This window comes from Naumovozyma castellii, chromosome 4, assembly GCF_000237345.1.
Source record: "Naumovozyma castellii chromosome 4, complete genome".
Lineage (NCBI taxonomy): Eukaryota > Fungi > Ascomycota > Saccharomycetes > Saccharomycetales > Saccharomycetaceae > Naumovozyma > Naumovozyma castellii.
The window spans coordinates 755199-766422 of record NC_016494.1 but is presented as its reverse complement, the minus strand read 5'-3'; the positions used below and the strand labels follow the sequence as shown (position 1 = coordinate 766422).

Below are 11224 nucleotides of genomic sequence, written 5' to 3'. Positions count from 1 at the left end.
AAGGAAGAATCAGAACGAACGTGTTTTCAATTATTTTTAGTTTTGAGGAATATATTTTTTTTTGCATCAACGAAATTGAAAAATTTATGTTCTATGTATAATATGATTTGTTTATTTTCGCGATATGGATGGATAAATTTCAGTTTCCATGCCGCGCAGTGTTCAGAGTTATAGTCTCATACTTAACAAATATTGATGGGGTTCGTAAATCTATAAAATTATAACATAGCTATGAAGAATAGTTAATAAATAGTAAATGCAGGTGGGTGGGGAAACGTAGAGCTGAGTTATTAATGCAAGGCCTTTAGTTCTCGGAGGATGTCTATGGACGCTGCCATCTTACCCTTGGTCATCAGTAGACATTCGTTCTTTAAACATAGTAATAGCGAGACTTCCAATTTACTGAGCAATTTCTTCGAGATACCGGAAACTTTACAGAAGTATTCGTGAGAATGAACGTGATCTTCCAATAATTTGGTGGCTATCCTTACAGTAGCGATAATCAATCTGTGGACGTCAGATTTTTCAAATTTGAATCTTAGTTTCAACTTTCTTGAGTGTTCCTCTCTAATGAGTAACAAAGTTTGTAGTAAATAAGTGGCAATTAAATAAACGTGAGGGTCATACTCACATTTATTTTGAATTCGCTGGATAAAATCTGCATAGGATAATGAAGGTGGACTTTTCATTTTGAAATTGGAAAATGCTATCATTTCATCTAGTGGTTCGTCGATGGAAAGTTCACGATTTGACATTTGCAATATTTCTTCAATGGATTCCCTCATGTTTGTAATGGCTTCATCCGTATTCAATTCTTGGAATTTTTCTGAAGCTTCGTCAATTTCCTTTGGGGTTAAGAGTGAGGTATATTCTTCAATGGGGGTATTACGATTCTTATAATAATCGTCATCTACAAATGGGATCTGTTTCTTTGCCGGTAACGTTTCAAATTCAAATGAAGAATGGTCATCATCATTATGATCCTGTATGGCAATATGAGACATGTCATTCGTTATTAATTTTGCATCACATGAATCACTTGTGTCCGTGGACATGGGCCTGGAAAGATTAAAGGGTGTGTCGTAGTCATCGGTACTCTTATATAGTGATTCATTGTTTAAGAGTGCCGATCTAAAAGTGTTGATATTATTCATATTTTTCTCGATGTAATGGTTCACTTCACTGGCTGATCGTATAAGATCCTCCACATTCCTTCTCCCCTCGGAGACGGAGGAGGACCCTGAGGCGTTTGATATGGAATGGTTGTTCAAGTTATGCAACTTCAATGGATTTGGTGCGATGATACCATTTAATTCCAAATCATTAATCATTAATTCGTGTTCGTCGTCGTCGTCGTCGTCGTCATTCTCCACTTGAGTGGAGCTCTCAACACCGGGAGTTTCATTCTCCTCGAACCTAACCTTCTTTAGATGATGACGATTGTCCTGGGATGCGGAATGAGATTGGTAAATTGGTGTACTTCTAGAAGAATCCCAATCGTCTGTCAATTCTGCAAAATTGTTATTACTCTTCAAGAAATTCGGATTAAAGGGGATACGGAAGGGCTTAGACTCGTGTAGATAAAACAGATTGGTCTCGCCATCACCTACACGATTCAAGTCTAATTTGCTGGAGCCATCGTTGTTGTTGGAGCTGTTATTTCGTGTTATCAAATCTTCGTCACCGTCAGAGAAGAATTCACGGTCTAACATGTTGTTATATTGTACTAAATATTAGCGATTGGATGGGTTAAATGCGATGTATTGCCGTGGAACTTGAAAATACCCCATAACCTGCCAGTCTATTGTATTGCACACACATATATATATATATATATCCAAGTAAATGTGTCGCCAATGGAAAGTGGAAAATTTTCCAGCTCGAGGAATTTGTCCGAGTTCTGATGTTCGGCCGAAACCTGTCCGGACGGGGTCACCCGGCTGGATTTCCTTGGTTTCTGCGGGTGTTTCTGGGGAAGCCCTTCCCCGGATCTGTTAAATAACGCATAGACGGTCACGTCATGTCATGTCCATGTGTCCTATCTTGCCCCTTGCACTGGTGTTGATGGTGGTAGAGAGGTATTGTGGGTTGATGAATAGGGGAGGAACACTTGTCAGAAGGTAGTCTTGGCTTCCGGGACCGCAACTCGTGTTGTTGGTTCCGTATCGGACTGAAGCGAGGTGAAATTGCCCGCCCAACATAATAGGCAACATGCTGGATGTTCTGAGATAGGAAGAAACCAGGATACGTAAGGATTGCGTATTGATAAGTGTGCCTGTGTAAGTGTATACACAGATGTTTAGACTATACAGATATACACAGATAGATACATACATGTATATCCGTTCTTTGGTGTCGGTACTTAATTGTCCGCATCGGCATGAAAAATAGTTAACCATTAGTGAAAAATCTGTTTCAGTGCAATTCATCGGTAGATATGGGTTCATTGAGAATAACTTCCCAGGTAAACCAATGTTCCCCATATCAATTGCATCCCATGGCCTGCCGAATTCGCCTCTCCTACCACTCCTCATTAAATTACAAGTACGATTCAATTCCAACTCCAAGTCAAGATGGCTAGACAGACAATGGTCCGATCCATACACTAGGGAAGCCAAGATAAACAACTTTCGATCACGGGCTGCCTTCAAACTAACTGAAATAGATGACAAGTTCCATATCTTCAACAAATCCAAGATACAAAGAGTGCTTGATCTAGGATTCGCTCCTGGCGCATGGTCACAAGTCGCAAGAGAAAGAACTAGTAAGGAATCCATGATCTTGGGGGTGGATATATTGCCCTGTGACCCACCTCATGGTGTCAGCGCCATTCAAGCTAATATCTTGTCCAAGAAGACCCAAATGTTGATCCGATTATATTTCACTAGGCATTTTAAATTGAATAGAATCGATAAATTACATAAGAATCACGGTTATTTGTATGAGATGTGGGAGGAAGAACTATTGCACTCAAAGGATACAGAAACTTATAAGGAAATTTTTTCCTCTATATCACCGAATTCTTCATCAGAGGATGAGTATAAAAAAATGGAAAAATTCCCCATTGATCTCATTATTAGCGATATGTATGCACCTTGGCCTCAAAGCTTGATTCATAACACGAATAAATTTACTAATGATGCTTATTATAGGATGGCGAATACCTCCGGTTTGACCGTGAGAGATCATCAACACTCCATCGATCTATGTGATGCGGCGTTGGTCACTGCCTTGGATTTGTTGAGACCTAAGGGTTCATTTGTTTGCAAATTATTCACTGGTGTGGAAGATAAATTATTTGAAAAAAGAGTCAAGATGGTCTTCAAGAAAACCATTAGATTTAAACCGAAATCATCGAGAAATGAGTCGAAAGAGGTTTACATTATTGGGATGGATAAGAAGGAGGACATAGATAAGGTCGAAGTATTTACAACATAATCTTATTTGCATCATATCCTCTATAATCGTAGAATGTTTTTTTTTATTATTATTCTTTTTACGTGGGTGGTTTTATATAATACCTAAATATACAGCATGATTTTTCATTGTAACTTGGTTTATTTTTCAGCATCATCATCTTCCTCCTCCTCGGCGGCGGCAGCAGCAGCTGGCTGTTCTGGTTCCTTTTCTTCTTCAACGGCAGCACTAGATTCATCGGATTTTTTTTCTGTTTCCTCTGCAATAACCTCATCAGACTCTATAACAGACAGCTTTTCATCCTTTATATCAGCTTGTGTCTCCTCATTAGTATTACTCGTCAAATTGTTCTTAGAATCTATATCAATTAATGTACCTTGAGCAGCTGAAACCACTGGAAATCCTTCCTCACTGGGTAGAATGATTCTATCAGCAATTGGGCCATGACCTTCTAGTACTAAGTGATCTTTCCATTTTTTAATGACATCATTAATACTTTCTGGGCTGGAACCATATGTCACTGCAAGTATGGATGCCTCTGAATATCTACCCGCTTTAACTAGTAATTCCTTAATACTTTCAATATCACCAGCAACCCAATAAGCATTGAATGCTAGATTAAATTTACCTTGAATTTCAGCATTTTTAGCCAATTTGATTAAATTATCTTTATCGTTAAATGATGAATGTAACAGGAATAATGATTCTAAATCATGTGCATTCGTATAGGATTCAATGGCTAATTTGAAATTAAATTTCGATAACGCAGAATCACCTAATGATCTCCATCTCATTTCACTATCTTCTTCAGTTAATAACTCATGAGCCAGAGTTAATTGTCCAACCTTTAATGCAAGATCGAACTTTTGGTCTCTGTCTGGTGATACATTCAAAGCTTCTTCATAATATTCTTGACCTTCCAAAAATCTAGCAATCTTGGTTAAAGCATCTTTTCCTTCAATATTTGGTAATACTGATTCCATTGCATCTTCAATTTCTCCTCTCAAAACCAAGGTTTGGAACTCAAGAACTTCTAGGGAAATTTCAAAAGCATAAACATGGATTTCTTTATCTGCCAAATATACCTTGTTATCACGAGCCAAATACCCTAATAAGTATATTTCCTTTGCATAATGGCTTAGATTATATGTCTTACCACCAACAAAATAATTCAATCTATTGGTAGAGGTGGTGAAAATGAAAACATCACCAACCCATTTACCGGATGTGATTGATTCATTCAATTCATATAAAACATCGAACGCATCACTTACACCTTCTTCTTCGTCCACTTGATCTTTTTCAATGGCATCATTGAAGATATCTCTGTTAAATATTAATGAGTATGCATCAGCTTCATCTGAATGGTCGTCGCTATTAATTAACATAACTAGTTCGCCACTGTCAGACCAAATAACATCACGAACATTAATGTCGATTCTTCTAACTAACTTAGCTGTTTCCCAATCAAAGAAATAAACAAAGTTATCTGATTTAGCACCTAGTAAGGCACCACTGTATAATTTTTCAACAGCGTACTCTAATGGTAATTGCCATGAACTGACCTTTTTGAAATTCTTATAATACTCTACTTGACGGAATTCATTAATCAAAGCATAACTGTTGGAATCAGGACCCCAAACAAAATCGAAACATTTACCGAATGCCTTATTTCTCCAAGCCAACGCAGTATAGATAACAAATTCACCATCACCAACAACAGTAACAAATCTACCGTTTGGAGAATGAGCTAAACTTTGTGGGAACACATCTACAGACCCCAGCTCCTTAGTTTGTAAGGAAAGTGGTTCACCTTCTTCAACTTGCTCATTACCACGAATAACAGCTGTAAAAATATCAGAAGCCGTTGCATTCTTACCACCTGACCAAACCAGCTTACCAACAGGATCCAATGATAAGGTTGGAACATCGTTACCTAGAGATAAGACGGTAAACCCGTTATCAAACCCTGATGCAATGTAATTCTTTTTACCTGTAGGATGTGTTGCAATACACCAACTTCTTTCTAAACCTAGACTCAAAGTCTTTTCCACTTTGTAGGTGGCTGAATTCCAAATCTTCAAAGTACCATCTTCGGAACCGGAAATAATAATGGGTAAAGTTGGATGGAAAACTGCGAAGGAAACGTTAGCCATGTGACCTTCCAGGGTAGCTACACAAGATTTAGTTTGATAATCCCACACTTTACATGTTAAATCATCGGATGATGTTATCAAATATGGCTTGTCTGGCAATGGATAGTAATCGACATAGTTAACACCCTTTTCTTGTCCTGAATTCAGTGTAAAATTAGGTGTGGCTTGTCCCAAAGACCAAACTTTGACCGTACGATCAAGACAACCAGAGGCAAAAGTGTTAGGGTCCTTTGGATTAAAGGCAACACACATAACGAAATGTTCATGTCCTTGGAAGGTTTGTTCTAAGTTCCAATTCTTTTCCCAGTTCCATAATTTGACTGTTAAATCGTCACTACCAGAAAGGACATATGGCTTGGTTGGATGCACTGCAATGGAACGAATATAATCAGGATGAGCCTCAAAATCAACAACCTTCTCACCGGTATTATAATTGTAGACTCTGATTCTGAAATCATCACAACCAACAATAATCCAATTTTTTCTTGCAATAAACTTCCCAGCTCTCACTGGAGTTTCCGTAACTTGAATAGATCTTACTTCAATCCCAGTTTCATAATTCCAAATTTCGATTTTACCTGAATATAGGGTAGTTAAGATCCAAGGTTCTGTTGGATGGAAATCAATACCTTTGACTCTATCAGACCTATTACTAAACGTTTTCTAAATTGAAAATAAAAGGAGACATCATTTTTCAATGACAGTATTAAAGTTAGTAAAAATAGATTCATATTTGGCAAATGATTGCTATAATAAACAATAATTACACTCAATTCCGTGGGTAACATACTTTGATATCCAATTTCATCACGTAATATGTCTTGCCTGGTCCTTTGCCTTAGTAAATCCGAATAAAGGTGTCCATTCAAGATCAATCTTTTACCCACGATGTTAACCTTTCAGGATTGTTGTCCTTTTTCTCAAAGATAGAAATCTGGGATTGGATTTCTCTCGCGTTTGACGGCCGCTTAGTTGAAATGTCACGAACTCATGAATGTCACAAACAACTCTTCCATCTGAAGTAGAAAAGCATACGTACTTAGAAACTGCCGGGTCAACTGTCCTTGAACCAAAAACCTTCAGGAGTATGCGGTATTTTCAGGTAGTTGGAGTTGTCTTTTTAGCGTTTCGTGTTACTAATGCAGCCTGGGACAAAATATGCACAGAAGATTACCAAGGCCAGTCTGAGAGTTACAGCGAGATGTACGAACAAATGACAGGAAAACCTGCACCTGAAGTTTTAAATCAATATGGGAATTTACCATACACTGGCTTCAAATTCCAGAAATATTACGAAATTTCATTGATACCCCTGGTTTTTGAGAATCATCTGAAGATGACTTTTTGTGAGAAGGGTAAGATCAAATGGGAACATGTCATACCAATTGGTGATGATATCAATTGGACTACGCCACTTTGTACCATGCAATCAGATTCAGTTCATTGTTTTAAGCTAGCTAGGAGGAAAAAGTATATTTTTAGGGAATTTTCCTTATTCTTCCCAGGTTCTTGGGTTGGTGGGATATTTTATTGTGATCTCGCTGATCGTCATAAGAACGAAACATTAAAGTTCCTCACCAAAAATCAAAATGATTCGACTTATAAAAATTTCTTAAACAAGGAATTATGCCTTATAAATAACTCCATACCTTTAATGCCACTCTATGCCGACGATTATGGAAGTAATTGGTTAGAGGTGAAGAGGGGGAAAAGGTTTAGGAACGTCAGATTTCAAAAATTTGTTCCTTATTTAAATACCCCCAACATTCCCGCCAAAGTTATGGAAAATTTTGAAAGCAAAATTAAGAATGGTACGTTACTGCATAATTGGAAGAGACCAATTAATGAAATAATGCTTGAATATTGGAAAAATTATAGTAAAAAGGAGACAACCCCATGGTTTAGCGAAATTAATGTAGAAGAGGCGTATCAATTTACAGGGCAAGACTACTCGAAATTAAGAAGATTGATGGATAAGGCAATCAATCGATTCAGTAAAATTACGTTGATACCGCACAGAGCACTAAAACGTCTCTTTTCTGAGCTGCGGAATTCCAAGAATGGAGAGTTAAAAATCAGTAAGCCAAAAATCAGAAGAAGACTTATTTCTAGATTGAGCAATCATTTCTGGAAACATTTATCACGATTTGATAAGAGAACTGTGATAATCAATGAACATCGAGCAAAATTCAAAGATGTTGAAGAGGAATGGAATAACTTAAATATTACAATGGAAAGATTTAATTATGATAAAATGAATTAATAATGAATAATAGGGTATACATATATATTATTTTTACAATTATAATAGAAAAGAAGTAAAACAAAATAGCAAATGAATAAACAAAGTTTGAAAAAAATTATTGCAAATGTCAGTTAGGAAACGTAAGTCGTTGGAAAAGGAAATGAAGAGTTTGGAACTAAATGTTGTTTTCATTGAAAACTTGGTGAGAGCGAAGGGGTAAAATAAGTTATGATGCTTGAGATATAAAAACACTATCACAAGAATGTTGAATCACTGAAGAGATTTGTCGCCTTTGCCACATTTTCTGAGACTGGCATTGTATCTAGACTTCCATCCTTATTGTTCAAAGCACTGACACTAGGTGAGGCACTTTGAAGATTTTGATCATCGAATGGATTTTCATTAATGTTTGGTTCCTCCAAATGGAAAGGATCTTGTTCTCGTTCGAATGAAGTCATAAGTCCATTATGGGAATCTGATGCTCCTCTTGTATGTGATGCTATACCAGGGTATGGCTTCCGACTTGTTGGCTCAGTAGAAAGTTCATCTGTGGACATATTCTCTGATTTTGTTAGGCCCAAGTGATCTGTTGAGCCATTCTTTTTGGATTTTTCGTTCTTCTTCATTGATAATTTACGTAGTAGTTTTTGAGGGAATGAGGTCAATGGCAATTTTTCATTATCACCGGACGATAAATTACTTGTATCATTTGTGGACGATGATATACCCATGTGTTCTTCATTGTAAGAGTCCACATTAGGTATTTGTGTGTCTTCCACGTTAACATTTGTATTTAATTGATCAGCCCAATTTTCTTTATGAGAGTTAGCCACATTACCTAATGCCAGTAATTCATTGGCGACCTTGTCATCGACCATTCCATCTGGATTGATAGAGTTTCTTTGGAATGAATTTCTGTCATCCTTAGCAGGTTTGAATCTAATATCTGGGTTCTTGGAAAAGATCATTAATCCAGTGAATGCTAAAATCATCATTAATAAGATAAATGAAAATGCGGCATTCAAAATAAAGAAAACCCAACCCATGATAGCTGATACAGCGTAACTTTGACCGAAAAGATCTGAGAAGAACAGGAATAAAAATGAATTAACCACTGTTACTGTAGCAATTAGAATGTTTAAAATATTGGTTGGTTTATCCAAGTAAGGCTTGTAATAAATAATGGCAACAAAATAGAATAAATCAATGATCCAAATGACCAATGCTTGTGTCTGTCCTGATGCTTGTGCTAAACCCACAAATAATGATTTGACAAAGACATAGGATAATAACAATACGTTCCACCAATAATGTTTAGCATTAAACATGGTATAGAAGAACCCATATTTGTCCAGAACGTATTGATCACCGTATAGTAAAGCAGCTGGGTTATTATAGATATTAATTGATTTTCTTGCAAAATAAACGGTTCTATATGCAGCCCAAAGCATTAATCCAATGGATAAGATAAGGAACAGACATGCAATAACAATGACAGCAGCTGAATCTCTCTCTGTAAATTCCCAAAGGCTTAGAATGGTCAACTGCACGAACCCAATATAGATATATCTTAAAAGTGAACCTTTCAAAATGATTCTCCAATTTGTCCTAAATCCTAGTAGTTTATTCTTATTATGAATCCAACCGAGTCTAATACCCAATTCCACAGAATATTTGCAAATGATAATAAATCCAGCAAGGACGTAACCACAAAGAACGAAGAATGTAAACCCAGTGCAGACCACAGCAGTATTTTCTATACCCATTCTGTAAGCCAATCTCTTGATACCTCTAAAGATCAGAGTATTTTGATTCCCGTAAAGGACATCAACTGCTCTCTTGAAGACTTCCATCTGCTCCAAATATTCAAAACTTCTTTGAGTAAGGACAGACATAGTTGTTGCAGTCAAATACAAGGTGGGGGTCCCGCCAGTGGATTGTACATACCAACGGAAGATTCTTTGCATGAAATTAATCTTGATTAACCCCATGGACCAGACTAAGTTTTCCACCCATGCGGCAGCAATGGGGGGCACTCTATGGACATGTAACATACCAATGACAGCTACACTTTGGAAATACAAAAAAAGAGACATAGTATTAGCTGAGATATGGGATGCAGCAATGGAATTCCCAAATGTGGAAAGGATAGCTGATAATAATAACCCGATACCTGCCACGACTGCCGTAGCCCATTTAACACCTGTCTGGTTAACAGTTTTCCCATTGGAGAAAAAGATTTGGATACAAGCTAAGTACTGGGACTTGTCATCTCTGTTAAAGACCTTTATCTTGGCATAAGCATCGATGTCTGGAACATTATATGCGATCCCTGGGATTTCGTCGACGTATTCCTTGGAGATGTATTCTATGGAGTCGATTTGGATGGCACCTGGATGTACGGGACAAAATTGTTTCCAATTAATGTTACAAAGGTCAACGTTCTTGGTAATGATCTTAAATCCGTATGCATAAACGTCGATGTCGGCGGTGATATATGAATCGATTTGTGTAGTCATATCTAAGGTATAATGTAGGGACCTATCATCCGGGTTGAAGATGACATCGAAACTGTTTGCTGACAGTTGAGATCCATCCATACATGTGACTAAGGATGTAGCGACTAGTTTTCTCTTTGCGGAGACTGTATGTGATATGAGAATGAGGATGGTTGTGAAGAGGCAACACCATGACCTCGAGATAAGTTTCATGATAGCTGTTTATTCGTTACTTGGTATAGCGAGGATGATGAAGCTGTTGGTTTAGTTATTGTAGTAATGGAAATTTTTTCCTTTTTTTCAGAGTTGAGTTAACGATAATTTCTCGAACGAAAGTTAGTTGTTCTTGGAGGTAATAGAATATTGTTGAGCCCAACGATGGTAAAGGATGTAATATTTATAGTGGATGAGGCTGTTTGATGACGAAGTGAGAGGAGTGGGTAAATTTCAAGATGTAAATCGAATTGCTAATTATAAAAAGGTGAATGCCATTGATTGATTGATCGACAAGAAACGTATTTTACTTTTTTGTTGAAGTAAGCAGTCCGTGAGGAGAAATGAAAAGGGAAATAAAAACAAAGAAAAACAGCCCTAACCAAACCCTAAGGAAGGGGGGCTAATTAAGAGGGCAAACGCTTTTGTTATATTAGGTCTTAAAAACTATAAATTTACACTTTAGGGCTGTAAAATAGGGTTATAGGTATAACCCGGATGGAACCCAACTTTTTTTTCTTGCGTCATTTCATTATATACATGTTTATTAATTGCTAACCGTTATAAAATCAAGGTAAACAGCATATCAATTATCACTGTGATACGTCCATTCCAATATTGTATGGATGCCACGAATATAATGTAGAGACGGATTTCTAGCAAAGCCGCGGTGCAAAACGCGATGCGTGCATGGA

General features: G+C 37.1%; 5 protein-coding genes across 5 annotated transcripts; 2 read left to right on the top strand and 3 right to left on the bottom strand.

Annotated features, from left to right (window-relative positions):
- Positions 1 to 290: 290 nt before the first annotated feature.
- On the bottom strand, positions 291 to 1712 carry PCL10 (Pcl10p; the record flags this gene model as incomplete). The annotated part of the gene is made up of 1 exon (XM_003676301.1): positions 291 to 1712. One exon carries the CDS (start codon positions 1710 to 1712, stop codon positions 291 to 293), a length of 1422 nt encoding a protein of 473 aa, XP_003676349.1.
- A 760-nt stretch (positions 1713 to 2472) lies between these two features.
- MRM2 (21S rRNA (uridine2791-2'-O) methyltransferase) lies at positions 2473 to 3438 on the top strand (the record flags this gene model as incomplete). Its single annotated transcript, XM_003676300.1, has 1 exon — positions 2473 to 3438. The coding sequence occupies one exon, from the start codon at positions 2473 to 2475 to the stop codon at positions 3436 to 3438; it is 966 nt and encodes a 321-aa protein (XP_003676348.1).
- A 119-nt stretch (positions 3439 to 3557) lies between these two features.
- SEC27 (coatomer subunit beta') lies at positions 3558 to 5825 on the bottom strand (the record flags this gene model as incomplete). The annotated part of the gene is made up of 1 exon (XM_003676299.1): positions 3558 to 5825. The coding sequence occupies one exon, from the start codon at positions 5823 to 5825 to the stop codon at positions 3558 to 3560; it is 2268 nt and encodes a 755-aa protein (XP_003676347.1).
- Positions 5826 to 6567: 742 nt separating this feature from the next.
- Positions 6568 to 7836, top strand: NCAS0D04040 (uncharacterized protein; the record flags this gene model as incomplete). The annotated part of the gene is made up of 1 exon (XM_003676298.1): positions 6568 to 7836. The coding sequence occupies one exon, from the start codon at positions 6568 to 6570 to the stop codon at positions 7834 to 7836; it is 1269 nt and encodes a 422-aa protein (XP_003676346.1).
- Positions 7837 to 8072: 236 nt separating this feature from the next.
- FLC3 (putative flavin adenine dinucleotide transporter) lies at positions 8073 to 10529 on the bottom strand (the record flags this gene model as incomplete). Its single annotated transcript, XM_003676297.1, has 1 exon — positions 8073 to 10529. One exon carries the CDS (start codon positions 10527 to 10529, stop codon positions 8073 to 8075), a length of 2457 nt encoding a protein of 818 aa, XP_003676345.1.
- Positions 10530 to 11224: the final 695 nt, after the last annotated feature.